Genomic DNA, 26,771 nt, shown 5'->3' with positions numbered 1-26,771 from the left:
AAATATTTGCCATTAGATTTAGTTTGTGCGTATGCTAGTTCAGCTGGTGTTACTTAATGCATTACAATTTGTTTTACAAACGCAGATTCCAAATGTAGAAGACTGAAAGGTGTCTCCTGCTGAAGGTATGTTTGGTTTCAGTGGAATAAGTTACACACAATATGTTGCTGCTGTTTTGAATACATGTATACATACATACTGTCTGTAAGCTAATCAACTATGGGAACCATAATCTTGAATGATATTGGCCAGTTAAAACAAAGAACAGCAAGAGAAAGTGAAAACTGTGGAAGCCAATTTATTCGACAGCCTTGGTAGGATAGGAACACATGGAAGTATTGTTTGTGCTTCAACACTGGCAAACATGGACCCCAATAAGTTAAACAGGTCTGAGACTGACTAATGTTTTAATGTCACTATCTGTTTTATTTTTTCTTGATAAATAATTTATATAAATTAATTGGATCGACAGTAAACCCTATACAACAGCAAAAAAAATGTGAGAGGGATTTAAAACACACAAGCGTTTGCGTCACAGAAAACCCGTAGTGCAAGATACAACTTTTGGCCAGAAACGGAGGGAGAAGTCAGAGGAACGACAGAATGACATACAAACTTAAATGTGGGATTTTAGGTCTTTGCAAAGCCATTCACCAGTGGAGGGTTTTACATTACACTATAGAGGAAGGGGGGGGGGGGGGAAAGAAAATATAGATATTACTTATTTTCCCCGGTGGTCCATTAAAGAGCTACAGCTAAAACATCACGACGAACAGTGTATTCACATTGGCATTTTAAAAAGGAAAAGGTTCACTAGTTCACAGTTGGAAATATCACCAGGCAGACGCTACAGTGAGACGCTAACACAGCAACAACACTAATCATGGCCCCGTTATTAACCAATGAGAGGACAGAATACAATACTGAAATACAATTGGCCCATTTAGATTATTCTTTAAATATCTGCAAGCAATGGGCTTTTTTGACACTAAAACCTGAACGTTTCTCCAGGAATATAAAATAAGGAGGGGAATAAGGTTGCGACAAAAAAAAATACTTCCCGTCTTTCAGCCGAATAATTATTCTATCGGTCAAAAGCTTTGTCACAGATGACTAATTTGGCCAAGATAATAAGCATAGAAGATCTCAGTAAAACATTTTGTTTAAATTCCTCTGCTCTCCGGGGAAACATCCACACCGAATACGTACACGAAAAAACTGTCCACACATAGTCCAAGCATGCTACCGACACAAACATCATCAATATGGTCCTCTTTTCATCCGGTCCCTCTTTATATTGCGTGTTGAATGATATGATTTCACTACATCCACATCCCTCCTCCACCCGTTCCCCTTTTGTAACCAAATGAACACCAAAGAAGAAAAACAAACGGAGGAATCTCTACGTTTACACACCCGAGCAGGTTTCATAACATACACTATTACATTTGGTACGCTCCATCTTGAAATGGCCTTGTGTTGATCTTTAAACCGATTTTGAAGAAGAAGTGTATTTGCTTGCAGCCATTGTAAAACATGTAAATACTTGCAATGATTTCTGTATTATTTGTTACAACATAGATATTTAGATAGATTTTTTTTAATCGAAGGTGTCTTTTTTTTAGTCGCTTTTGTCTTTTACTTTATCTCAAGCAAGATGCATAAACATTTAATGCAGGGTTTGGGGAAGCCTGGGCGGTGAGGCCAAGGGTGGGGGGGGGGGGGGGGGCGTGGACGGATGGAGGGTTTGAGAAGGGGTCTTGGGGAGGAGATTCTAGCTTGCCACCTCCTCGTCTGGCTTGTTCATGGCCTTGAGCTGTTCCAGGAGACTTGTGGGGGTGAAGATGTGAGTCGATCCTGGAGAGAGAGAGACACACACACATAGGCACACACACACACGTAGGCACACACAAACACACACATAGGCACACACACACACATAGGCAGACACACACAAACAGGAACAGACATACACGCACGCAAACACACACACACAGGCACGCAAACACACACACACATAGGCAGACATGCACAAACAGGAACGGACACAAGCAGACAGACATACATGCACACACACACACACACACACACACACACACACACACACACACACACACAAACAGGCACAAATACACACACACAGACACACACAAACGGGCACATACACACACACATAAACATATACACAAGCACATAGACGCACACACAGACACACAGTCGAACACGCAGACATGGAGAAACAAACACGCACACACACAAATAAAAACAGCATTAGAGTGGCCTCAGGTATATGTAACAGGAGTATAGGTAAATGTGTGTTCAGCTCTTGTCTATGAATGCCTGGATGAGGGCAGTGTGTCACAACATGAAACACCAAACAGCCAGAGTTAAATGAAATCCATGATCGTTAGCTGTAGCCGTTCACATGGATCATGTGTTAAAGGGGTTTCAAACTCTTTACGTGAAGTCACACCAAAAAACACACCGGAAAAAACACCAAAACACCAAAACACAGTCACAGTCAAAAGCTCATTAAATGAACGCTCATTTAGTCAGGTTATTGTTGTTGCATGCAGGTGGAACTTATGGTTTTAGACATGATCAAGACAAGACAAACAAGACAGGGCAGGGTTTCTGTGAGTTGGAGGAAGCATAATTAGAATTGTGTTACGGCACAGCGAGAGAAAATAAAAATAACATTATGAGAAGTTCATGCAGAACAGCCGGTGAGTACCACCCGATTACACTGCAGAACAAAAGTTTTAGTCTACATGTGATGATAAAAACCCCAAGTTTAACCCCAATTTAACCGCTTAATCCAACTTTATGGATGAAAATTCCCTTTAAACCCTGTAATGAGCTGATGGACAGCTGAATACACATTTTGAAACTTTTGTAAAAGAAAACTACGTTTGTGCTTGACGGGAGTAAACCAAATCCTTTGTGGAAAGAAAATTACTTTATCAAAGGGTTTGAAAATCAACCATAGCTGCTGTTTATCTTTTTAATCCAAATCAGTAAGCACAGCTTTGATTTACTCCCTCGCACCGCTTTGGGTATTTCGTTTTGCTTTGTTTTGTTTCAGTGGCCAAGCTGTACGCATGTTCTGTCTCGGTTCATCAGTACTAGCCCATCTCGGTCTCTCTCTTTTAAGACTGATTTTTACTTTAAAACAACCAAAAATCACACCATTATTTTATGGATCAAAACAAGGGATGCGATCAAAACAAACATCAGAGCAGGTGCAGAGGAGAAAGATGCGAGTCCCGTCTAAAGTGTTACTCGTGTTACTATGGCGATGCAGGCGTTCGGGGTAGGGGTGGGTGGGTGAGGGTCGGGGGTGTAGACATTAGTCACACAACTTCAGACTGGACTCACAAAGTTCTCTCTCTGTCCTGTCAACCGAAAAACACACAGCTTTGTACGAACAATTTGGCCAAGAAACACAACAGGAAACATCTAACGTGTCAAAATCTCCACGTTGTTAAAGAAAAAAGTTTAGACCAAGTTAGCTTAAACAAAAAGCAATCCATATTTTATTAATGAAAGGGCCATTTTGTTGAGGAAAAAAAGTGGTGTTATGTCAGTTATGTAGCAGTATGTGTATGGGTATCCATACTGCATTGATTGATGCTAATTGAGAAAAAGTGAGTGAAACCATAAAACCAGATGTTGGTTCATAAACGATGAGGCTTTAGCGGAGTAGTTCTGAATGAGATGGATGCCTGTGGCTATTGTGTAGGTATCTATGGGTTCAAGAATAAATATATACTTAGCAGAAACTATGATGTAGCCATAGGTGCTGAATCAAAAGCCAAGGTATAGCATTTACTTGAAAAGCCTTTATTTGTTTTGATTTGCAAAAGTCAAATCAATTTTTTTTTACTTATTTCCATCATGGTCCTTTAATTTAGCCCTGGCTAACACATTAAAGTACATATCTTGACCTATGCGTTCTGGGTTATTATCCTACATCAGGATTTTTAACAATGTTGCTACATATCTGTGCTCTGTTGGATTTGCCTGTTTCAGGTCCTGTGGTTGACGATTTAGGAGGCATAGGACCAGAGAGCGAGGGGAGATTGAGGCAGCAGTGCTACATTCCCTCCACTGCCTGCAGAGTCCAGGTAAGGATGCTCACCATAGAGGGATGGAGGTGATACACACTTTGTGTTAGCTATGAGGTGACCTTAAGGGCTAGCTTTATCTTGACTTTATATCGCGCTCCCTGACTGTGAATCTGACTATTCACAGTATTAGCTACCGTTTAACGATCAATGGATGTGAACGAGATTGGTCGTATTTTGATTTCCGATTAAATATTGAACAAAAGTTCTGGCTACACCTTTTCGACTTATTGAAACTGTTTAGTGATGGGGATGAGTTAATTTATTTTAACAATTATTGTTAGTGTCTTGATATTTGTTGCTTGACTATTGATATCTAGATCACTATTTAGCAATCTCTGCAGGTGAGAGGTCATGTATGTCAGGTGACTTTTGTCATGTGATGGCAGCCATTGAGTGAGGAAAGCAGCAGGAAGGGAAATTTAAAAAAGAAAAGAAGGATAAACAAGGAAATCCTTCTTTGAAATCCAACATCGACTCATGGACCTGTCCCGAAAAAAAAAATCGTTTGAAAAAAATGTAATAATCAAGGTGACTCCCCTCTGGGGGAAGGGGTTGGTTAGATCAAATAATAAAACAACCGAACGTTACAAATTGATAAAGGTGGATCTCTGGGGGTAGATTAAATCTGCTCCGGAAGAGAGATGGAATATGAGAACCGGAGGGGGGAATCAAACGTGGGCCTTCGAGGGACGATTTAATCCACCCAGCGGAGATGGTGGTAGAAAGTGGGGTAACAGTGATGGGGTCGCGACCCCTCTCCCACCCCCAGCCCCGGAGCATGGCCACTCCCCTCTACTCAAGACATCCCACTGGTCCGGACAGCACTACCACACCGGACCCAGGAGTCCCAACGCTCTTTTGAGTTTTCAGATTACGGTGTGTGTGCCGGTCAACCAGGAACCCAAAGTGGGGGATGCAGTCGGGCGAGTGGTCCATGCATGGGGGGCCTTGTTTGGGGGGAGTTGTGGAGAAGGGAGGGAGGGAGAGGTGGAGGAGGAGGCGACCCCCATCCCTGGTGGTAGAGGGGGGGGGGGTGTAGGGCGTGTGGCGGGTGAGTGTTATAAAAACAGGAAGGGATAGACGGTTAGAAAGAAAAGCCCTTATGCTGTGAGCGTTCAGAAAGGGCTTCTTTGAGCGGCTGCCTTTACTTTGTTCTCAGTGTGAATTCTCTGTCTCCCCTGCCTCTCTCCCCCTCTCTCCCTCTGCCTCACTCTTCTGAGGGGTCTGGTTCCTCAAACGAGACCCTAGTGGACTCTCGGAAGTCGGGGTGCTTCAGGTCCGATAAGAATTTGGTGGGGGTGAGCGTGTGGGTGGCACCTGTGGAGGAACACAGGCTGCTTCACCACTCGTTTCTGACCCCGCCCACTCACTCTCAATCTCTTTCTCACTCATTCGTGCGCTCTTATGTTACTTGGACTTTCGCTCTTTTCCCTTGCTCACTCGCTTTCACTGCGTTCACGCTATCATGCTGGAACTCATTTTCTCTCGCAACCTCTCACACATTCACGCTCATTTCCTTCACACCTTCGTCCATCGTGAAAGAAAAGGGTTAAAAACATACAACAAGCCAACCATTGCACTTGGGCGCACACACATAGACACACACTCATGGTTAAAAACACCCCAGAACAACACACACACACACAGACATTACACACTCAACAGTGGTACATGTATCATAAGAAACAAACAGACAGCACATAGCATAGCTACAAGTCAAACAACACGACAGTTTTCCTTTTAGACGTTGGTAGCGTAAGCGGCGCGCGACAACAGGCTAGCAGGGTGTGTTGATTTTGAGTTACGACACAAGACCGAAAACACACTAAAATAACAGACTAGACATCGAGGACACAACATAATGTTTACAAATTATTTCACAGGAGACGAGTGTAGTATCATCTGAGTCCAAACCTTTATAATTGTCAGTAATTTATACATTTATAATGTGTAATGACAGTTAGTCAACCAGTAAGATAGCTGGTAACTGATTTGGTCCAATGCCCTGAAAGGGAAACCTTACCTTATTATTATAAAATATATCTATCTTAATTTAACCGACAGTATTAATGTCTCTATTTTTGATACGTGGCCTTAATGAGAGCATATATCAGTATTAAAAAGATTCCTAAACATATTAAAATCACGTTGTAATACAAAAGAGGTAATAGCACTGGGTATTAATGGTTAACTGCTTTGGAAAGATTAGCATCCTGGCTTCAAAGGAAGATAACATGGTGGTCAGCAGAACATCATACTACCTGAGGCCTGGAAGGGGCGACTTCCGGACGGCGGTTATCCTAACTCCTCCCCCCCTTCTTCCTCCTCCATTTTCTACTGTCTCTCTCCCCTCACCCTCTACCCTGGTTGACTCTATCCTCCACCTCCTTCTCCCCCTCTATCCCTCTCTCCCATCCATCACTCTATCCTTCATGCATCCTTGCCCCTCCCTCTGCCTCTCTCCTCCCTCACCCTCTCCCCTCTGCTCATTCTCTCCCCTCCTTCATCCCCCCTTCCTTCTCTTGTTCCCCCCCCTCCCTCCCTCCCATCCCTCCTCATACCCCGATCCCTCCACCTCACCCCCCTCCCTCACTCGCTCTCTCCCTCTGTGTTACCTCTCTCCGTCCTCTCTCCCCTCCCCTACTCTCTCCTCAACCACTCCTTACTCCCCCCTCAATTAAGTCCCTCCCTTCGCTCTCTCTCCCCCCCCACACTCCTTCATCTTCCGCTCCTCTCACTCTCCCTCCCCTCCCTCCTTCCTCGTACACTCCCCCCCCCCATACCCCTGACTCCCCTCTCTCGCCCTCCCCCCGGTGTCCCTACTCACCGATGATGGCCTCCCACTTCCCGTTGGCCTGCGTGACCTCGTAGGCGCAGCGCATCTCGCTGAAGGACGCCCCTCCGATGATGAAGACCATGACGCGGGGTCCGGTGCGGTACTCCCCGGGGGTCTTGTTCTTGTGCCAGTGGCCGTACCGGGCGCTGTGAGCAGGGGGGGGGGGAGAGAGTCAGATGGCCTTCCAGAGCAATACCGGTCACAGGTATTGCATTTAAAAAACATAGAGACATCAAATACTTAAATTGAGCGCCATCAAATTCCTCAATAAGTCATCAATGTCCATTGTGTCTTAAAGTCGGGAGCGGTAAAATAGTAAATATCAAACCGATTTATGATAAAGATTTAGGTATTTTATGTGAAATTGATATTTATTTGCCTGAACTGGCGCGATAACTCAATGTGCGTGTCCCTCTCTTCACCATCTCACTCCTAGTTTTTGCACTTTCATGTCCATTAAGGCGTAGCATCAATTGTATGGTAATGGAATTTGCACTTACCATTTCCATATTTGAACAGTCCTTTTTGCTAAGGAAAGTTTCTAACGGACTGAAATGACCCAGAAGCTTTTAAGGGGCAGCCATGATACACTTCTCTAAATGCTGAGGAATGGTGCTTCAATGCTTCCTTTCCTATCTCCTTCAGCATAGGGTACCCTGGCCCTTGACGAAAGGAAAGGGGAAAATGCCGTCCCACAACACCTTGCGGCAGGAACATTTAAGCAGCCTCACCTCTGGGGCTGGGCGAGGCTGCACACCTGTTGTGCATTAGGTAATCAATGTGCACAGCCATCAGCACACACACTCAGGAGAGAGCTCCTGCATGGCCACCTGTCCCACCACCTGCTCTGTATCATTATACTCAACCCTTGGCATCACCACCCCCTCTCCTTTTCATGTTTGGAAAGGCATCCCTCTGGGCGCCAGTAAAACAAGGTCCATGCTGCACGCGACCTCGGTGGCTGTCACACCCACCCTTGATGGCTTTTAAGGACTCGGGGTCCTTGACAACCGGGGCCTTCCTCTCTTCAAACACCCTTCAGGTCATTTTACTTTAGGTATTATGGTTTTGTAAAGGGAATATGGAAGTCTGTTTGTGACTTTGTACTAAATGCTAAATGCTAAATGCCAATGCTAAAATGCTCATTAGGGTCCAGTCTCTAGGTGTCAATAACATTGGGGGAGGGGGACGCTGACGGTGGATCAGTGACTAGCAGAAGAGGATCTGGTCAATCAATACACATATAATGACAAATGGATACAAGCATCTGAGAAACAGCTCACTGCAAAAAGGCGCATGATAACTAAATGCAATCCCCCATACGAGACAGATAATAAAATGCAACGCCCACGAAGGTGACGGGAAGCCCGAAGTCCACCGAACCACAATCCACCAGTGGGAAAACACCAGTGCACCTCAACTTATTAAGTAAACCGTAACACTGACTTCAGTGGCTTCCATTCCTACCTCCTCCGGGCTGCATATGACTTTCATGTTGTTATTTTTGTGCTTGTGGGTCAGTTAAGACTGTGACCAGTCACACTGGTATCTGATATGAGCACAATTAAGAACACCAACAAAAAGTTAACTCTAAAAATAACGCTGAATTGAGCCTAAAGGCTTGCAGTGTGAACTGGGCCTTATTGATCTGGTCACCTCAAGTCCCTCCCTCAACATCGATTACTATTGATCCACCTGACCTCTGTGTTTCATACGGAGACTACGACTTAAAAACCAACCATCAGAAATACTGACGTAACTCATTTGTATTTGGAGTGTGTGTATGCATGGGGTTGTGTGTGTGTGTGTGTGTGTGTGTGTGTGTGTGTGTGTGTGTGTGTGTGTGTGTGTGTGTGTGTGTGCGCGTCTGTGTGTGTGTGTGTGTCTGTGTGTGTGTGTGTGTGTGTGTGTGTGTACCTGACTGCGGTGGTGCTGAAGGAGGCGGAGGAGCGGGTGGAGATGTAGGGGTAGTGCTTGGTGTCCAGCTTGTCTTCAATAGCGTCCTGCAGTAGAGAACAACACCCCATCACTCACACACCACGGCCATACCTCCTCCTCATTGGCTGACGCACAAACCCAACCCATCAATACACAGGAAGACCACCCAACATCTAGCTGGGCTTATTTCAATGCTATGCTTTAAAGATATAAATCATATTATTTATATTGTGTTGCTTTATTATGCATGCATACACCCCTCTCCCCCCACACATACACACCTTCCTCTCTCACACACACACACACACACACACACACACACACACACACACACACACACACACACACACACACACACACACACACACACACACACCTTCCTCTCTCACACACACACACACACACACACACACACACACACACACACACACACACACACACACATTCCTCTCTCACACCCACACACACAAACACACACCTTCCTCTCTCACACACACACACACACACACACCTTCCTCTCTCACACACACACACACACACGCACGCGCGCGCGCACACACACACACACACACAGACCTCCATGATGTCCTTGACCAGGGGGGTCCAGCGGGACAGCTGGTAGGTCTGCTCGCTGACGCGCTCCTTGCGGTCCAGCTTCTTCCCCCTGCGGAGGGTGGACTGTGGGGGACAGGTGAGGGGAGAGGGACTCAATGACTGTCAGGATCCTTAGCTTAGCTTAGCTCTTAGCTCGCTGAATCCATTCAGCAGGGCTTCAGTTATGAGGAGACCAACTGGGCTTCCTTTCACTGGAATGATTTAACCCGACTGGACGAGGTCAGTTGAACTGTCTTTAGTTGGAATGAGTTCATTCTGAATGATTTCATTAAGAAAGATTTCATTCCAAATAATATAATTCTGAATCATTTCCATCCGAATGATTTCAGTCAGTAATATACGTCTATACTGTGATTGACTGTATAGGAAATAGGAAATGTAGGAAATTAACAATCAACCAGATGCCATTTCTTTTAGAATGGTGCTTTTCTATAAATTTGTGAGCAGTAATGAATGTCAGTAAATAACGTGGGCCAGGGGTAAAGTACAAGCCAACACGGTTGTGTGTGTGTGTGTGTGTGTGTGTGTGTGTGTGTGTGTGTGTGTGTGTGTGTGTGTGTGTGTGTGTGTGTGTGTGTGTGTGTGTGTGTGCGTGTGAGGGTCTTACGTCTGTGATGATGGGGACCCCCAGGTTGGCCATGTTGGTGATGATCTCACTGTCCTCAGGGGGGATCTGGGCGTGCTGGATCAGCTTGTTCAGGTTCTCCTCTGTGATGCCTGCACACACACACGCACACGCACAGACAAGAGGGCACCCATAGAACACACAAACACATGTACGTTAGAATGCCTTCAACTTTCTTGAACAAACATTTCTCAAACAATTCTAATGTAATTTCTTGTTTGCAATATCTTTTGACAATTGTGGCCCTTAATATGATGATGTGCTCTCATTTTAGATTTGATTGCGTCCCCAACACCAATACTGTCAAAACAAATTGCATGAAATTTCAATTCTATGTTTATTTTCAATGTGTCACATGAAAGACATTGCATCTACATACACTATATACACGAAATCCCAAAGAACCGGTGTACACGCTTTAATACAGTGCCCCTCACCGTTCTTGAGGAAGATGTAGAGCAGGATGATGCGGATCTTGTCGTACGTGGTGACGTTAGCGTCCAGCAGGATGGGGACGATGGCCCTCATGGGGTCCTTGATCTTCTCCCCCTCGGCGTCGGTGCCCATGGCCAGGTCCTACAGCCCAGAGACACGTGGAGCTCTTACAACTCCTTCACATTAGTTATTCCCAATGCCTCTGACACATTGTGAGTCAAACTACTGCACTATCCTGCCCCCACCTACCGTACAACGGATACCTAGACCCTATATACATTAAAACTTACATTAATACACTAACTTTGAGGATATGTATGATGTTTATCCAACTCAATTTGGTCTTGTCACTTTGGTTTATTCTGTTCTTTCTACTTTCCCATTGCATTGGGTTCTGTGCTATTTTGTTGTATTCCACTTCCTGTCCGTTAGTCTTGCCACATCACATTTCCTGTCCCTTGTTGCATTGCCACCTGTTCCATACCTGTTCCACGCGACAGAGCTTATCCACTGTTCCCTGGTAGTGCTTCATGCAGTCCTCAGCCAGCTGCAAATGGGTGGAGTACTGATGGAGAGAGAGAGAGAGAGAGACATAGACTCAGTAAACAAACAGAATATGTTCATACCGGCCTAAACAAACAACTGTGGCCAAAAGGCTTTGACAATGAATGACATCACCTTTCATTAATACACACTTAAACAATCATGGCTTTAACCACGCAAGGTTGCACTTAATGGCAGGATTTACAGCGTGGAAGCCTTGTTCATGAACCACAAACGGCCTCTATTTGAGGCTATAGTGGTGTGGTGACATCACAAGTGGGAGTGTCCCCTCAGAGCAATGATGATCCGATGCCCAGCCTACCAGTGGGTGCAGTCCCCTGAGATGGCCGGTAGGCTGATCATGCCGTCATATCTCTCCATTTAGGGATGATTTTGAAAATTATTTTTTTTGCTATTCCAGTGTATCGCCATCCATACCTTGCTGAGCTCCTTCTGGTACTGGGGCATCTTCTTCAACATCTGAGAGAGGTCCCTCATCGTGGTCTGTTGGGTAAGAACATGAGGACTGTAGTGACCGCCAACGCTTCGATGACACACACAAACACAACTTCCCAGCAGTTTGAAAATGTGTCCTTGGAGACCATCCGCAGCCTGTTGTGGTGACCGTGGTGTGTTTTATTGTTCTTGAGTCTTGACTTGGGAAAAATATATAGATTGTGAATTTGCATGAATTATCTTGGCCTAATGGAAATCAATAGGATAGAAGCATAGAAGCAAAGCCAGATAATTTCTCTTTTTTTGCCCCAACTCGGAAGACCTTCAAATCAATAAATGCGTAAAAGTGTTAAGTCACGACATCATTTGAAGGTTGCCCACAGAACCACCGTGAGTCGGCGTTTGTGAAGGTAATCTATTTTTAGTGATACCTTCTCTCCCGTGTTCATCCTCTTGCTGGCGGAGAACTCCTTCAGCTGTCGTGTCACCTCCCTAACACCAACAAAACAAAATGGAGGTCAGATCCAAATAGCAGAGAGCACTTACTGGCTTACTGTGACTCAGCATTTACAGAAACGTTCTCTCAGATACTAAGCACTCCATAAAGACATGATTTGGATCTGAAGTCTGGAGACAGACAGATTTCAGATTAAACTAATAACTGTTATCTCAAAGCTAAACTGCCAATCTGTTTCTGGGGCCAAGGTAATGATAGCATTAAACGGAGGGGAGATAATAGGGTTAACTTAAGAGAGAGGAAGACTTACTGGGACACTTCGGCTATGTGTTTGTGTCTCAGGCCCACCCAGAGGTCGTCGTCCTCGTGCAGCAGGACCTCCTTCTCGCGGGAGTCTCCCATACCGCTGGTGTCGTACCTGGAGAAAGACAGAGAACAGATGTAAAGAACACACGCAGACTGTTGGCAGGACGACTGATTTATAACAAGGCTCAGTCAAATGTGTCTGTAGAAACCCTATTCACAGTTACAGTCTCAACAGGCTTCACAGGTGATTATATATTCACTAACAGTATACATTTTATTGATGCCAGGTTGGGGGATATTTGAATATCATCTGTCAATATTATCAGTATCTGTTGGTTCTTCCTAGATGGTGTGAATAATGCAAACATAGAATCAGATCAGAAATTGTATATCCTGATTTCAGATGTGCCAGCGCTTGGGTGCAGGTGTCATTAAGGTACGCAGTGTAGTTGTAGTGTGTTACATTGACTGTTGTGATACTGCAGCCCTTCCTATGGGCGTGAGGCGGTGTGATGCCTACTTGTAGACGTCGTTCTCGATGGGCAGCAGGTCGTAGCCCATGGCCTGGAAGGTGAGCTCGTGGAGGACGGGGGACACCGGGTCGAAGGCCCTGTCCAGGATGATGAGCTGGGAGCGGGCCTTATCAGGACCCTGAACCCCCCCGGGAGAGACACAGACAGAGAGACAGGGAGGGAGGGAGGGCAGACAGGCAGGCAGACGACAGAGAGGGTAGACAGGTAGCCACACAGTCAGAGAGGTAAGACAGGTAGACAAACAGACAGAGAGATAAGACAGGTAGACAAACAGACAGAGAGAAGATCAGAGTCAGGCAGACGGACCGAACAATTATCCAAAGGGGTTGGAGAAGATCATTGCCAGTTTTACCTCTTTGAAATAAGCTCTGAATAAATGCTATGGATGCTAGCCCAATGGAATAATATAATATTGATCTGAAAGGCGGACGTCTCACCTCGCCCATGGTGGGGTCGTCAGCCTTGTAGGCGTCCAGTTTGTCCTGCACCAGCTGGGCCAGGGTGGCGTTGTCCTTGTACTCCCTGGGTATCACAACATGAGAGCACATACACACCTTAAACAAGGTTACCAGGACGATGGACGGGTCAGAGATGGGGAGGCTGAGAATCTAGAATGGTGACGGGAAATGATGAAAGGACATTTGAGATGTACTTAGGATTACTTAAGATGTGCTTTGTACATCTATATCTTATGTCTTATGCCTTCACATGGATTCAGGCAGACAGTAGACCGCAGACGGACAGAACGGCACAAGGAGGGAATGGCAGGACGGCAAAATCAAAACACGCATGATGATATTTTGCTATGGTGATGTCGGATGGATGGAATAATATATTGAATTATAACATAATTATGACTGTTGTTCGACCACGTTTCCTGCTTTGAATGAAGGAGTTACATCCCATGCAGTTATACATTTAGTTTATGATACACTGAAAAAGTAAGCGTGGACGGCAATGACGTCTTCCGTGACTGTCGCCGGTATTTCCTACAGGGCTCACCTAATTACCTAAGTACCATCCTACTCTCGTTCGCTCAAATAATATCTGGTTCGCCGTGCACCCTCTGCATTTCATTATTTACATCACAAGTCTTAATCAGACGGGAAATCGGGGTGTCGCAACAGAATGCACAAGACATTAAATCAAAAGGGGATAACATATGCTTTAAATCAGTCATCCGATTGCTGTGTCTGTATGTGTGTGTATGTGTTTGTGTATGTGTGTGCGTGTGCATCAGCTCACCCTCGGTATCGGACAGCCGGGTACTCCTTCAGGGTGGCGCATAGCGTGGCTAGCTGTTCTGCTAGGCGCTCCATCACAGAGTTCTTCAGCTGGGTCTTGTGGGGGCTGTAGAAACTCTGGAACGCATCGGGGTTGTCCAGAGAGTACACCTGTGCACGGATAAACACAAACAAACGCACTTAAGACAAGCTTACCTTTCCTATTATGCTAGGCTAAAGCTATGCACAAGGGCTGCGTATACAGTATAATACATGTATAACTGTATCAATCAGTTTGGACATGAACCTGTTGATTGATGTTGACGTTTAGAGTTAAGGCAGTTATTTAGTTAGCCTGGACTTGTTTTATACACCGATGCATCAGCATCGAAAGATCAATTATGTATCATATTATTCATAATGTGTAGTATGCAATACCGTTTACAGTATGTCTTCCAAGAAACATTCATTGAGACGGATGAGAGAGGGAGAGGAAGAGGGGGAGAGGAAGAGAGAGAGAGGAAGAGGAAGAGAGAGAGAGGAAGAGGAAGAGAGAGAGAGAGAGAGAGAGAGAGAGGAAGAGAGAGAGGAAGAGGAAGAGAGAGAGAGAGAGAGAGAGGGGGAGAGGAAGAGAGAGAGAAAGAGAGAGATCCATGGTAATGGGGGAGAAAGTCTGAGGGGGAGATTGAGAGAGGGAAAGAGATATGCAGTTATGAGGGAGAAAAAGGGAAGGAAAATGAGAGTCAGTGATAGAGACAGACACAGAGAGTGAGAGGGACAGAATGAATGACTGAGAGAGTATTCTGCCCCGGGCGGGCTCTTCCTTTTTTGGTTCATCATTTCATTGGCCGAGCTGTTAACATACTAGCTTTCTCTACTACCTACTACCACTGTCCCAAATTACAACATCCAAGATCATCTACACACACACACACACACACACACACACACACACACACACACACACACACACACACACACACACACACACACACACACACACACACACACACACACACACACACGTACAACCCTCCTCTGACCTCTAAAATCTCTGCTGTATTCTTACTCAGATCTTATCATGTATCTTGTATACTCATGTCCTTTTGTCTCTCTGTAGCGTTCTGCGTGGCCGAATCTGTGTTGCTATATTTAAGTACCCCACCTATATTTCTATATCATTCACCTCTTCTCATTTACATCCCCTGCCTTTACCACTCGTCCTCTCCTCTCTTCTCTCCTTGACTCTCTCCCCTCCTCCCACCCCATCTGCCTCTGGTCACATGATCCTCCCTCCCTGCAGACAGCTCTCTTAGCTAGCCCTGCTCTCATTGGCTGCTGAGGGTGCATGGAACCGGGCTCAACCAATGAGGGGAGGACTGTGATTTGTGGGCGGGCTAAGGGGAGGAGGGGGGTAGGGGGCGGAGGAAGTGTGTTTTGCCTGAAGCAGAAACCCTCTGACTCTGAATTAATGAGAGCAGACAGGGGAGGGCAATGCATTGTGGGTCGGGAAGCATCCTCGGCAAGCAGGGGGAGAGAGATACAGAGATGGAAAGGGAAGGAGAGAGAGAGAGTAGAGCGGCATAGTGTTACAGCAGGAGCAACATAAAGCCTTTGACAGGGAGAAAGTGAGAGGCTATAAGGATAACAATACTAAGATTAAATAACAAGACAATTAAAGAAGATTGCTTTTAGCTTTCCATGTATAAAATATATATGTAGAGATGGATTTAAATTAGAGAAATGCATTAGACATAAACATGAGAAGTAAAATTATGTTGGATAGTTGCATTAATAATTTCAGTTTCCAAGATTGGGCAGATTGAGTCGGTTCTATATTAATCAATCATTGTTCCTGATGACATTATAAAATCAAACAGGCTGACCTATTCAATAGGACTGGGAGGACAATAAAACCCTCCATTACGCCAGCTCACCAGAGCACAAAACAAACGCAAGTCATAAAGAAAAACCAAGAGAACCAAAGGGCAGAATTGTATTATTTTCATCTGTATACAATATTAATATTTACATAACTAACCAGTCGGATCTCTCTCTTTCTCGGTCTGTGCATATCTATTTATCTTGTTCTAGACAATTCTATTTGGTTCCAACAAGCGGTCTACAGGGTTCTGTGTGGTTGTATCCGGTTCTGTGAGTTTCTGTCTAACTCTGTACAGCTCTATCGGGTTCTGTTGATCCATCAGGTTTGATGAGGTTGTGTTAGATTCTGTGATGTTCTGTCTGATTCCATCATCGCTCCATGAGGTTCTGGGGCAGACGTTCACCTGTGACTCATAGGGCAGGAAGGCGATGTTGATCTCGGTCAGGGTCTTGATGGTTTTGGAAGCACGGCTCTTCACCAGCTCGTTGAAGAGGGGGTCAGGGCAGGCTGTGGAGCACAGAGATCACCGATCCAGTGTGTTGATGTGGTGCCTTTAATAGTCATTAAAGCACAGATAGCACCCGTCCACTGTATATATTCTTTACTAGTCAATATATCACAGATATCACCCATCCACTGTGAATATTCTTTATTAGTCATTATAGCACGGATATCACTCATCCACTGTGCATATCTGGTTTCTTTGTCATGGTCATTGGCCACAGCATCTAACACATGCATGGCAACAAGCCTCTCATCAGGGTGGGGTTGAGGCAGTGGCACATCAACTCAGCTGAGCATCAAACCAGCGACACACTGACCTTCATTTGTTTTTATAAACCATGATTTGAAAAGATGAGCGGTTTCTTTAAATCCACAGTAGAATACAGTAACTTGCAGCAAAATGTGTATGTTCATTGATATGAAACGGAGGGAGAGGAAGACTAGTGATGAAGAGGAAGGTGTACTCACAGTCTGTGAAGAAGACGTGGGCCGCTTTGTATTTAGCTGAGTGGGGGTCTTTGAAGTCTCCAATCAGAGTGTGCACGGACTGAGGAGAGATGGCACACTCTGTCAGTGTGTGTGTGTGTGTGTGTGTGTGTGTGTGTGTGTGTTGAAATCAATAACTGTGTGGGTAGACATCTTTGAGTGTGTGTGTGTGTGTTCTTGTTAGGGTATGTGTGTTTGATTAAGCATGAGTGTGCGTTTTTTGTTGAGAAGTAACACAAAACTGTGTGGTTTACTCTTCGCGGAGTAGTGTTGGGCAAAACACTGTCGACTGCATATAGCATACACTTTATATATGTGTACGTGTATGTATATATTGTATGTCTCTTTATGTCTGTGCATAAACTGTATATATATGTTTCCAGCACAGAAAGTGTATCTATATCTCCATATAGATACACTTTCTGTGCTGGAAACCGCCCATACTCTCCTACACACACACTATAAACATATATTTTACACACACACACACACTCTACCGTGTGTGTGTGTGTGTATCTGTGTTCACCTTCTCTGTGGGGGTTATGAGATAGATGGCCTCCAGGGTGGGGAGTGGCTCTCGTCGCTTGTTTATGTCCTCCACAACTAGAGAGAGAGAGAGAAGAGAGAGAGAGAGGAGAGAGAGAGAGAGAGAGAGAGAGAGAGAGAGAGAGAGAGAGAGAGAGAGAGAGAGAGAGAGAGAGAGAGAGAGAGAGAGAGAGAGAGAGAGAGAGAGAGAGAGAGAGAGGGGGGGGGGGGGGGTTTAGAGAGACGGAAAGAGTGAGGGAGAGAGAGGAGGAAAGAGGGAGGAAGAGATGGAGAGATGTGTTAAACAAGGGAAATAGACAGAACACAAATCATCTTGAACCAAACAAGTGACTAGTGTTAAACTGGTTAGGACTAGTGTTGGACTAGTGTAAGTCTTACTGGTGATTCCTTCTGTCATGATGTCAGTCATTTTACAGCAGGATGACAGCATCCTCATACTCAGCTGGTCCACAATCAGAGCCTGGAACAAACACACAAACACCAGTTACACACTCCTTGAACAAACACACAAACACCAGTTACACACGGCCTGAACAAACACCAGTTACACACGCCTGAAACAAACACACAAACACCAGTTACACATGCCTGAAACAAACACACACACACCAGTTACACACATCTAGAACAAACATACAAACGCCGGTTACACACGTATTACACACTGTAACATTTCAAATTTCAAGATGTTTCTTACCTATATGAAATTGTACAATTGAGCTTAAGTAGTTATTGTAAATATAGCAGCCATTATTGGTCAGCCATCAAATGTGATATCTACATTAACAACCAATAGTGTCTATCAGCAGACTTGTGTTAAGATCGATTGATTGGTTATTGACTGATTAGGTCTTTACTGACAGCTCGGGATCGTTCTTTGCTGCCTGTTTTGTGATCCCTGACACTGAGGCCATTATCTGCAGCTGCTGTGAGTTCTAAGTTGGCATTTTGAGGTGATTCACAGAACTAAAAGGTTCTGTATTGTTAATAAATATAGTATTGTTACTGTAAACAAAATTGTACTTTCTGATACTTAAAGACGCAATGTGGAGACATTAATAGTTAATACTTATCGATAGTTAATTTCATAAAGTAATCTATAATTCACAGTCTATAACTGATATAGTCTACAAAACCTCTGTTTGTTTACTAGAATCTTACTATGGACACTCCCCTACACCTCCCACTCACACCCCCCAGCCAGCTGAGCCACACTTGTTCACGTAACACGGCTGAACAGACCACTGTTACTGAGTTTTTGGTATTCTGATGGTCTCCCACCTTCTACATGGTATCTGACACAGCCCAGCTGAAAACCATTTTGGTGCATTTTTCGAAAGAAGAAGAGCATTTCTGGAGCTCTGGAAACGTTCACAGACATCTTTCAACACGTTATTGTTGACCCTGGTCGGGTGTGATGCTGATTCTTACCTTCCACTCCCCCTTCTTCTTGACCTTCTTGATGACGTCATTCATAATCTCTGTAGAATGCAAACGAAGGAATTAGGGTGAGGCAAAGTGTGATTGATATGGTCTATACTTGATCATGGTCATCATCTCCCCCATAACACGCACGCACGCACGCACGCACGCAGGCAGGCAGGCAGGCAGGCACGCACGCACACACACAAAGTTTCTCTCAAAGAGAGACAAGTCACTCTGACCCGTGTGTGTGTGTGGGTGTGGGTGTGTGTGTGTGTGTGTGGGGGTGGTTGGGTGTGTATTCAATGTGATTCCATTTCTGCAAGCAGAAACTTATTCGCACACAAACAAACACTCACACAAAAGTTAGTACAATTAGTATTTGCTCCATTTATTTCACTATTGAGGGAAAGCACTATGGAATTATACTCCCCAACTAATGAGGAGATTTTAATTACATCAATTCAGTAATATATCGAACGTTTCTACAATGATATTAAGTCCAAAATATATATAATTTTATATCAAATATAATATTAAAATTACAATATTATTTCTTAAATAATTGTATCCCCCCTAAAGAAATATTACCCTCACATGGATTTAATGTTATTGTTTAAATCATAAATTTTTCTTTCTGTTGCCATGGCAGTGCTGTGCAATCTTTTCCACTGCGCGTCAGAGGCGAGCGGCCATGTTGGAGCCACAGTGCGTTATTAGCCATATCGCTACACTAGCCATCTGGACGTAGAATTAGCATATAAATCTGTTTAGCAGGAGTAGCCGTTTAACATGGTGGGGTATCATGGAATAAACCGCTAAGCTCTTTAAAACTAGCTAGCTTAAACCCTAGGGCTGGTGGAGGCAGCGGTGGATCCCAACGGATTAAATAAACACAAGGATTGCAATGGTTGCAGACGATGGGAATCAAAGTAATGAAAAACAATAGCTTGAATCAGCAAATTTCTGTTCCGTCATACGTATAATCCCAATAATATCAATCGAAGATTAATTAATAATCGCTGTTAAATGGTTGGGTTGCAGGCTTGCTGTGGTGGGCCTCTACATTTAAGAACTAAAAGATATTCCGACAGCTTTGTTGTTTTGTCATGAAGGCTTGAGGGACGGCAGGATGAGAGTGAAGTATGTGAGCAGAGGAGAGGTCAACACAAGGTCATATCCTTCAGACGCTTCCTCTTCCCTTCACTCTCCCTGAGGTTTTCTGACAGTTTTTAATAACAATAACCTATAATACATCTTGTTCAAGCTTTTCAGTATCGAACAGACTGCTTTTTTATCTGCATTAAAATTCATATCAAGCATCAATGACATCAGATATAAATCTATGGCATCACATAGCATAGATGCCATAGAATGGCATCTGTGACATCACATAGCGTCTTTGTATCACGTAGCATCTGTGACATCACATAGCGTCTTTGTATCACGTAGCATCTGTGACATCACATAGCGTCTTTGTATCACGTAGCATCTGTGACATCACATAGCATCTTTGCATCACGCAGCATCTGTGACATCACGTAGCATCTATGACATCGCATGGCATCTGTGACATCATATAATAATCTATGATATTATGATTAAAAAACTAATTCCAACCCGAATGGCATGTCTGTGAGCTCAGATGCATCAATGGGATGTGGATAAGTCATATCATGACGCAGCAAGTTTCAGCTCTTTATCAGCTGACCTGAGGATCCTATAGTGATAGAGATTAAGATTTCTTAATTTGTATTTAACCGTCTCAATTCATCCAGTTATATTGAGCATACCTTTTAATTAAAGCAATTCATGTGTATTTCCTCCATTTATATAAGTAGAAGTATTACAAAATACTGCTAATTTGTCTCAGAATCTAAAATAGGGTAGTACTATCTGCAGTATTAATGTGATTCATCCACTATTTTACATACACATTCAAGATGAAATAATGCACATTAATTAGTATTCTTATCGATGCAGGTTTTAAAACCCTTTAACGGAAACAGAAACATTTACAGTCTCTTTTGTCGCTGAGTTTGACGCACCAACGCCCGTTCGATTGAGTCACAGCTTATATAAACACACGACACAGCTGTGTCAACCAGACAGACGGAGGCGCACACATCCCAAACACACACACACACACACACACAAAAGAAGAGACTGCATGGGGGGACGACGAACAACACAAATCCTGCATTGCACAGCAAACCGATGATACCAGGGTTGTATGTGCTGTATGACTGCCAGAGTTTTTTCCATTTGGTGTTCCATGTGATGTCATAACGTGTGACATCACGTCATCCACAGAGAGCTCCCATGTGACAGTACCCTGGCGGCTGTAGGCAGAGCAGATCCCAGGGTATCAAGGCCTGAGCCAGAAGACCTGACATACTGGCTCCTCAGTGACATCAACAAAATTCACTAAAGTCTCTTAAGATAAAAAACATCTGCTGGCTGACTAAATGCTAATTAGTTGGCAGGCCATGAATGATTAATAGCCTCTATTTTAGGTAGCACTCCAACCAGTATCTCCAGAGTTACTGGTAAGTCTGGTTGGAATGCTGGACTAAATCCTGACAGTGTAACAAAAACGATCTCAAGCTCAGGTGCAGAGTCTATCAAATCTAAAAAGCAATGCTGCAATTGTTTCCAGTTGACCAATCACAGGCCTTCATTTCTTCTGAAGCGCGAGCCAAAGGCACAGGCCTCGGTTACATAACATCGTTGGATGGCACCGCCCCTGCCCAGGGTAGAGACCAAGCCCAGACAGGCTGGGGAGGCATAGATTAGCAGAGCCCCCCTTAGTCCGGTCATCCATCTCATCCGAGGGACCAGGGATTGGTTGGTACAGGAGGCAGCCTTGCGTAGTGTCCCAAGTGTTTGACGCCTAGCCAAAATGCTGGATCTTCCATTTCAGCAGCCTTTATCTAGGTATCCTTGAGCAAGAGGCCTAGCCCCTCTACCCTGCTTCTTCATTAAATGTATCTATCACTGTAAAGTGGATGAAAGCGTCTTCTAAATTCCTTGATAGTAAATAGTTCGCTGTAACAGATGGAGACAAGGACCCTTTCCCAGGCCCTGCAGCGTTGTGGTTGACCACGGGCTCAAATGTGAAGATAAGAAATTGAAAGCAAGGTCGTAACAACAACATTCAATGAAAACCTCCCTTAGACCTTATTCACCGAGCCGCCCTATTGGTTGGTTGTGGAATGGGGAAACCTTCTAGAATCTTTGGGGGGAACCATGACAGCTCAATGGAACTGCATTCCAAAGCTACCTGTTTTGGGAAATGGATTGTAAAACAAAAAATAATTAATTGTGTTGTCATGGTTACCAAAGATTCTAGAAGGGTTACACAAACAACTAACCGATATGTCTGCAAGGTGAATAAGGTAGATGGAGTCCGACCAGGCAGAATATCGCACACACATTGGGATTAAAATAGAATCAGTTGTACAGAGGACAGGGAATTTGTGCGTTAAAACGCTGCAGGCGGAACCAGCTAGATTGAGTCAGGAGGGGGCAGGGATTCTGGTCTGTTCTACAGGGTTTCTAGATCTTCTTCGGTTGCGCTGCGTAGTGATTTATCGTCTTGTCCAATTGGAAACCAAAGACTAACAAAGAACAGCCCAACCAGCCAATCATTGGTCTTGGAGTATTGACTTCTATGTTGTACAGATGTTGTATGGAATGGTAGTTAAAAAAACAGACGGCACATTTGGGGCGTGTGTGTCTATATGTATTCATATCTTTACTGCAATGATCTCAGTACAACAGCATGTGACTGTCATACACGACAGGACGGACTCAGGAACAGGTCTGAACCGGTCGTCTCCCTCTTTGTGAGGTCCTAGAACATCATAGAAGGTCAGGAGACGGCGGGGGCCTCTATGAGTTCGAAGGTAACCTAAGAACATTAGTGCTCTGGTTGTAAATGGTGGCAGAAGGTGGCCAAATATAATGGGCGAAATAAACAATATATATAATTTTGGGGAGGGGGGGTAGGACCGGGCGCTTAGTGTGCACTGCGGCAGCCTACTTGGACACAGGGCAACGTGCCGGTTTAACACTTTAACTGGTGTTTTACTTTAAAAAAATATATATTCTAGAGTGACCTTGCGACAAGGCTGGATTTGCATGATCACGTCTTGCCAGGCTTCAAGTCCCAACTGCAGTGGCCGGACTGCAGTGGTTCAGGCCAATCAGAGACCTATGAGGAACCGGGTTATTGACGATAATGGACGGATGGTTCATCCAATCACCTGCCACGTCTTTTTCTAAGTTCCTGCCCTTTTCCAATCACTTTCTAAGTTTCCGGATGGTTGTCTGTTACAAACCATCTGGCAATCCAGGCTGATTCTAAAGAGTAGGCCTATGCGTCCAACCACACCTAAAGTAAATTCCCATCGCTTGATGTATGCGTGACTGTTGAAGTATCTGGATCTGTTTTAGAGCCGCTCTTGAGTGCTTAGATCTACACAATGAGAACCATGCGGCCGTAGTCAGATATAGGTTTTGTGTGTATGTGTGTGAGTGTGTTTCTGTGTAAGTCTGAATCTACATATAAGTGTAGGCGTGTGTGCTTGTGTTTGTGTGTGTGTGAGAGGCTGATGAGCCTGAATCTACACATAAGTCTAGGTCTTTGTGCGTGTGTGTGTGTGTACGTGTGTGTGTGTGTGTGTGTGTGTGTGTGTGTGTGTGTTTATAGTAGCAGGGAGACCGCAGACACTGCGTCACACTATGAGTTGTGCACGGCCCCCTGCACTTCACAAGGTCAGCGATAATGTTTAATGTGTGCGTGTTTACGTTTGAGTGTGTGTGTGTGTGTGTTTGTGTGTGTCTTTGTCTGTGTGTGGGTTTTTGTGTGTATGTGTGCCTGCCTGCACTTTGAAACCAAAATGGGACTGCAGTACAAGGGGGTATATGAAGACAATTATAAATGAATATCAAGCGTTGTCCCTCTGTCTCCCTGCCCGTCTGTCTGGAACTCGGTCCGTCTGTTTCTCTCACGGTCAACCTAATGTCTGCCTGACGCACTACTTGAGTTCGCTGAGGTACATAATGGACATCTCTGACAACTAGTTAACCTTCCCAGGTGCATTCTGGGTATTTTTATGCTCTATTAACCCGCTCCTATGGCTTCACTGATATCAGCAACATCTGCACCTGTCCTGATCTTACACAGCACAATGACTTGCTGCTAATACTGACCATCTCTGTGTTCAGTTTCAGATATTCAGTTTTCGACAGTGTGCAGAACTGATGACATGTTGCGTGAGAAAATGAATAAATACAAACTAGAATAAAAGATGTGTTCCTTCTGGTTCAGCTATGCCCCGTTGGGATTGTTGTGCAAGGTGTACATAAATATAATATAATTAATATTATATTATGTACAGATAATAGTAGATACATATTATATTAAACATAGGCCTAGACAATTATAATTAATATAAATAGATGAATTGTAATCATGCTCAAATGTAATCAAGTCAAACCAAGAAACAGCTTCATGTAGTGTGAACAGTTGCCTTGTGTAGGTCTTTATTTGGCCTCTCATGCTGAACGGATCTCCTGTCGTAATAAAGGGGGAGGAAGGGAGGGGAGGCGTAAATCATCGCCCCCCCCCCCCCCCCCCCCCCCCCCCCCCCCGCCCCTCTCGCTCTTTTGAGCCGCGGTGGCCTGGCTGCTCGCGCGCTACCGCCACAGAGAGACCTTCCTTCCTGCGCACGTTCCTTCCGTGGGATTTGATCCAAGGGTCCGAACGTACGCGGGGCGGGACCCGTCTGCCGTTCTTTAAGCGATCACTTTAATAGTGCGTAACGGAGAGAGGTCCAGCCCCACTGTACGTTCAGACCCTTGGATCTGGCAGCCGGACGCACGTACCAACCGTGAGCCAAGAAGCACAGTGTTGTTCTTCAGCTCAGCAGCGCGCAGGTGTCAGCGCTTTGGCTTTTCCTTTTTTTTTTTTTTTTACTACTGGGAGAGGATAAGGGTTTACTCGTTGGTTTATTATAGAGAATGCCATTCAGTTAGCAACGGGGAATTTCCTTGCACCGCTGCAAGGATCATCTTTGTGTTTTATAAATAGGCCTATACAAAATTGGTCATTCACTGATCTGAAAGGTGAACATAGAATGTTTGCCATAAATGTGCAAATCTCCGTTACATCGCCGTTACCTGAACCGCACACCGCCACGTACAGGACCGGTGGACTGGCTTCTACTACAGCCTCATGGAAATTGAAGATTCAGCAGTATTGCTGTTCTGTGTGGAAACAGACCCAATGATGATGATAATGATGAGGGTGATGGTAGTAGACCTACACTCATATGTATGAATTCAACCCGGAGCAGAAATCGATTGGTGTGATATTATCTGCTCACCACCTTTTACGCACTATGTTCGATGGGAATGTAAAACGCTGTAAAACGCATGCGATTGGTGCGTGTCAGAAAAGTTCTGAATAATCAGCGTAATACATGATTACATGAATAAATGATCCTACATTTATAGACCAACAGTAAAATGCCCTATGCGACAACCAGTAGGCCTACTGGATGTACCAAGTTGACCCTCGAAATAGTGGATAATTCTCCATGACCGTTCTCAATGCAAGGCCCACCCTGAAACCCACTACCGGCTGATTTGCAATTAACCCTTATCAATCAATCAAATTCTAAATGTGGTCCTGTTCCGGCCTGTTCTGGCCTGTTCCATCCGACAGGTCAGGCTACTGACCCGTCGTCTGTATAGGTGACCGAGTGGTGCAGAGACACTATAACCCAGGGCATGGTGCTGATGAGGGCACAGATCAGGGAGCTGTGTGTTCTCAGCTTGTTTAAAACACTATTTCACCTCATTTGGGCCTCTCTGGTTGACATGCAACTCCGCAACGCCTAGTATAGTATCAAAGCCTCTCAGACGACCACTGTCGACTGCACACTGGAAGGGGTCGGTTTGCGATTTAATGTTTCGGTTTATGATGAAACGTTTTTTTTTTTGCGCAGCTAACCCTCATTGGTGATCCATCAGAGGGGTGAGCCGTCGCGAGCACCCGGGGAACCCCCCACAGCGGACACGGAGAGATATCACTCAATATGGAATGCTTTAAACATCATTGACCTTTAATGATACATTTGCAATGGGCTGCAGACGCGCGAGGTCCAATTAGACGAACGGCGCATTTATCTGTGCGCGTTTTGTACCGGAGCGCAACGAGCTGCGATGCGGCATCCCGTGGCTCATTTCTAACAGAATGTCTGATTTGGATTATGGGCGTACCTATTTTCTCTGCTCTGGACGAGGATGCTACCAACGCACAAGAACGATGGAGGTTTGGCCTGATGCGTTATAGGGGCAGATGCAGACGGTAATGATTTGGATATGGGGGGGAAATACGTCTAAATCCCATGTCCCAGTAAGAGGTTGTGGTGTGTAGCCCACAAACGGGTACCATCATCTTCTCCAATCGCTTCCCATGACTTGAATCCCCAGGGTGCGTGCGTGCGCACAACGCCATCATCATCATCATCATCATCCCATCCCTCCTAGAAGTCTGCAATCGCTAATTATCCCACCTTCAAATAAAAAAATAGCATAAATGTTTGCTTACTTTCGCCGACCACCGCCTTCAATCCGATTGGCGCCATGATGCTGCGATGAGTTGGATTAAGGTTCTACTGATGATGTATTTCTCCTGCACCTTAGTCCTGCTCTGCTCTCTGTGGTGGATGTGGAGGATGTATGAGGAGCACCTCACTGCGGAGGAGCCTCCAACATGGAAACGTCACCGCGTATCCCTCCGCGTCAACACGACCAATGC

At 44.8% G+C, this 26,771-nt stretch overlaps 1 protein-coding gene across 2 annotated transcripts; it reads right to left on the bottom strand.

Moving 5' to 3' along the window:
* Positions 1-273: 273 nt before the first annotated feature.
* stxbp1a (syntaxin binding protein 1a) lies at positions 274-26,771 on the bottom strand. 2 transcript variants are annotated; one of them, XM_030341788.1, is made up of 20 exons: positions 26,562-26,771; positions 18,950-18,999; positions 17,897-17,978; positions 17,499-17,575; positions 16,955-17,033; positions 16,386-16,489; positions 14,120-14,268; positions 13,312-13,396; positions 12,862-12,992; positions 12,346-12,453; positions 12,010-12,070; positions 11,561-11,626; positions 11,064-11,144; positions 10,582-10,720; positions 10,127-10,236; positions 9,481-9,582; positions 8,884-8,969; positions 6,958-7,112; positions 5,279-5,447; positions 1,723-1,857 (listed from the first exon to the last, which is right to left on the bottom strand). In XM_030341788.1, the coding sequence occupies exons 1-19, from the start codon at positions 26,596-26,598 to the stop codon at positions 5,338-5,340; spliced, it is 1,812 nt and encodes a 603-aa protein (XP_030197648.1). In that variant the 5' UTR covers positions 26,599-26,771; the 3' UTR covers positions 1,723-1,857; positions 5,279-5,337. The 2 variants fall into 2 exon arrangements, with proteins under 2 accessions (XP_030197649.1, XP_030197648.1); XM_030341789.1 differs by lacking the exon at positions 5,279-5,447 and having other exon boundaries at positions 274-1,857.

The sequence above is a fragment of the Gadus morhua genome, chromosome 19 (genome assembly GCF_902167405.1).
Source record: "Gadus morhua chromosome 19, gadMor3.0, whole genome shotgun sequence".
Classification (NCBI taxonomy): Eukaryota; Metazoa; Chordata; class Actinopteri; order Gadiformes; family Gadidae; genus Gadus; species Gadus morhua.
Note: the sequence above shows the minus strand (reverse complement) of the source record. Positions and strands in the feature narration are given on the sequence as shown.

Excerpts from the sequence above, each read along its gene's own strand:
- stxbp1a (XM_030341788.1), bottom strand. The coding sequence starts at position 26,598 with ATGGCGCCAATCGGATTGAAGGCGGTGGTCGGCGAAA. Across the intron at positions 11,145-11,560 it reads ACCAGAAGGAGCTCAGCAAG|TACTCCACCCATTTGCAGCT; the intron begins GTATGGATGGCG and ends TCTCTCCATCAG. Across the intron at positions 8,970-9,480 it reads TGGTCAAGGACATCATGGAG|GACGCTATTGAAGACAAGCT; the intron begins GTCTGTGTGTGT and ends TCTCTACTGCAG.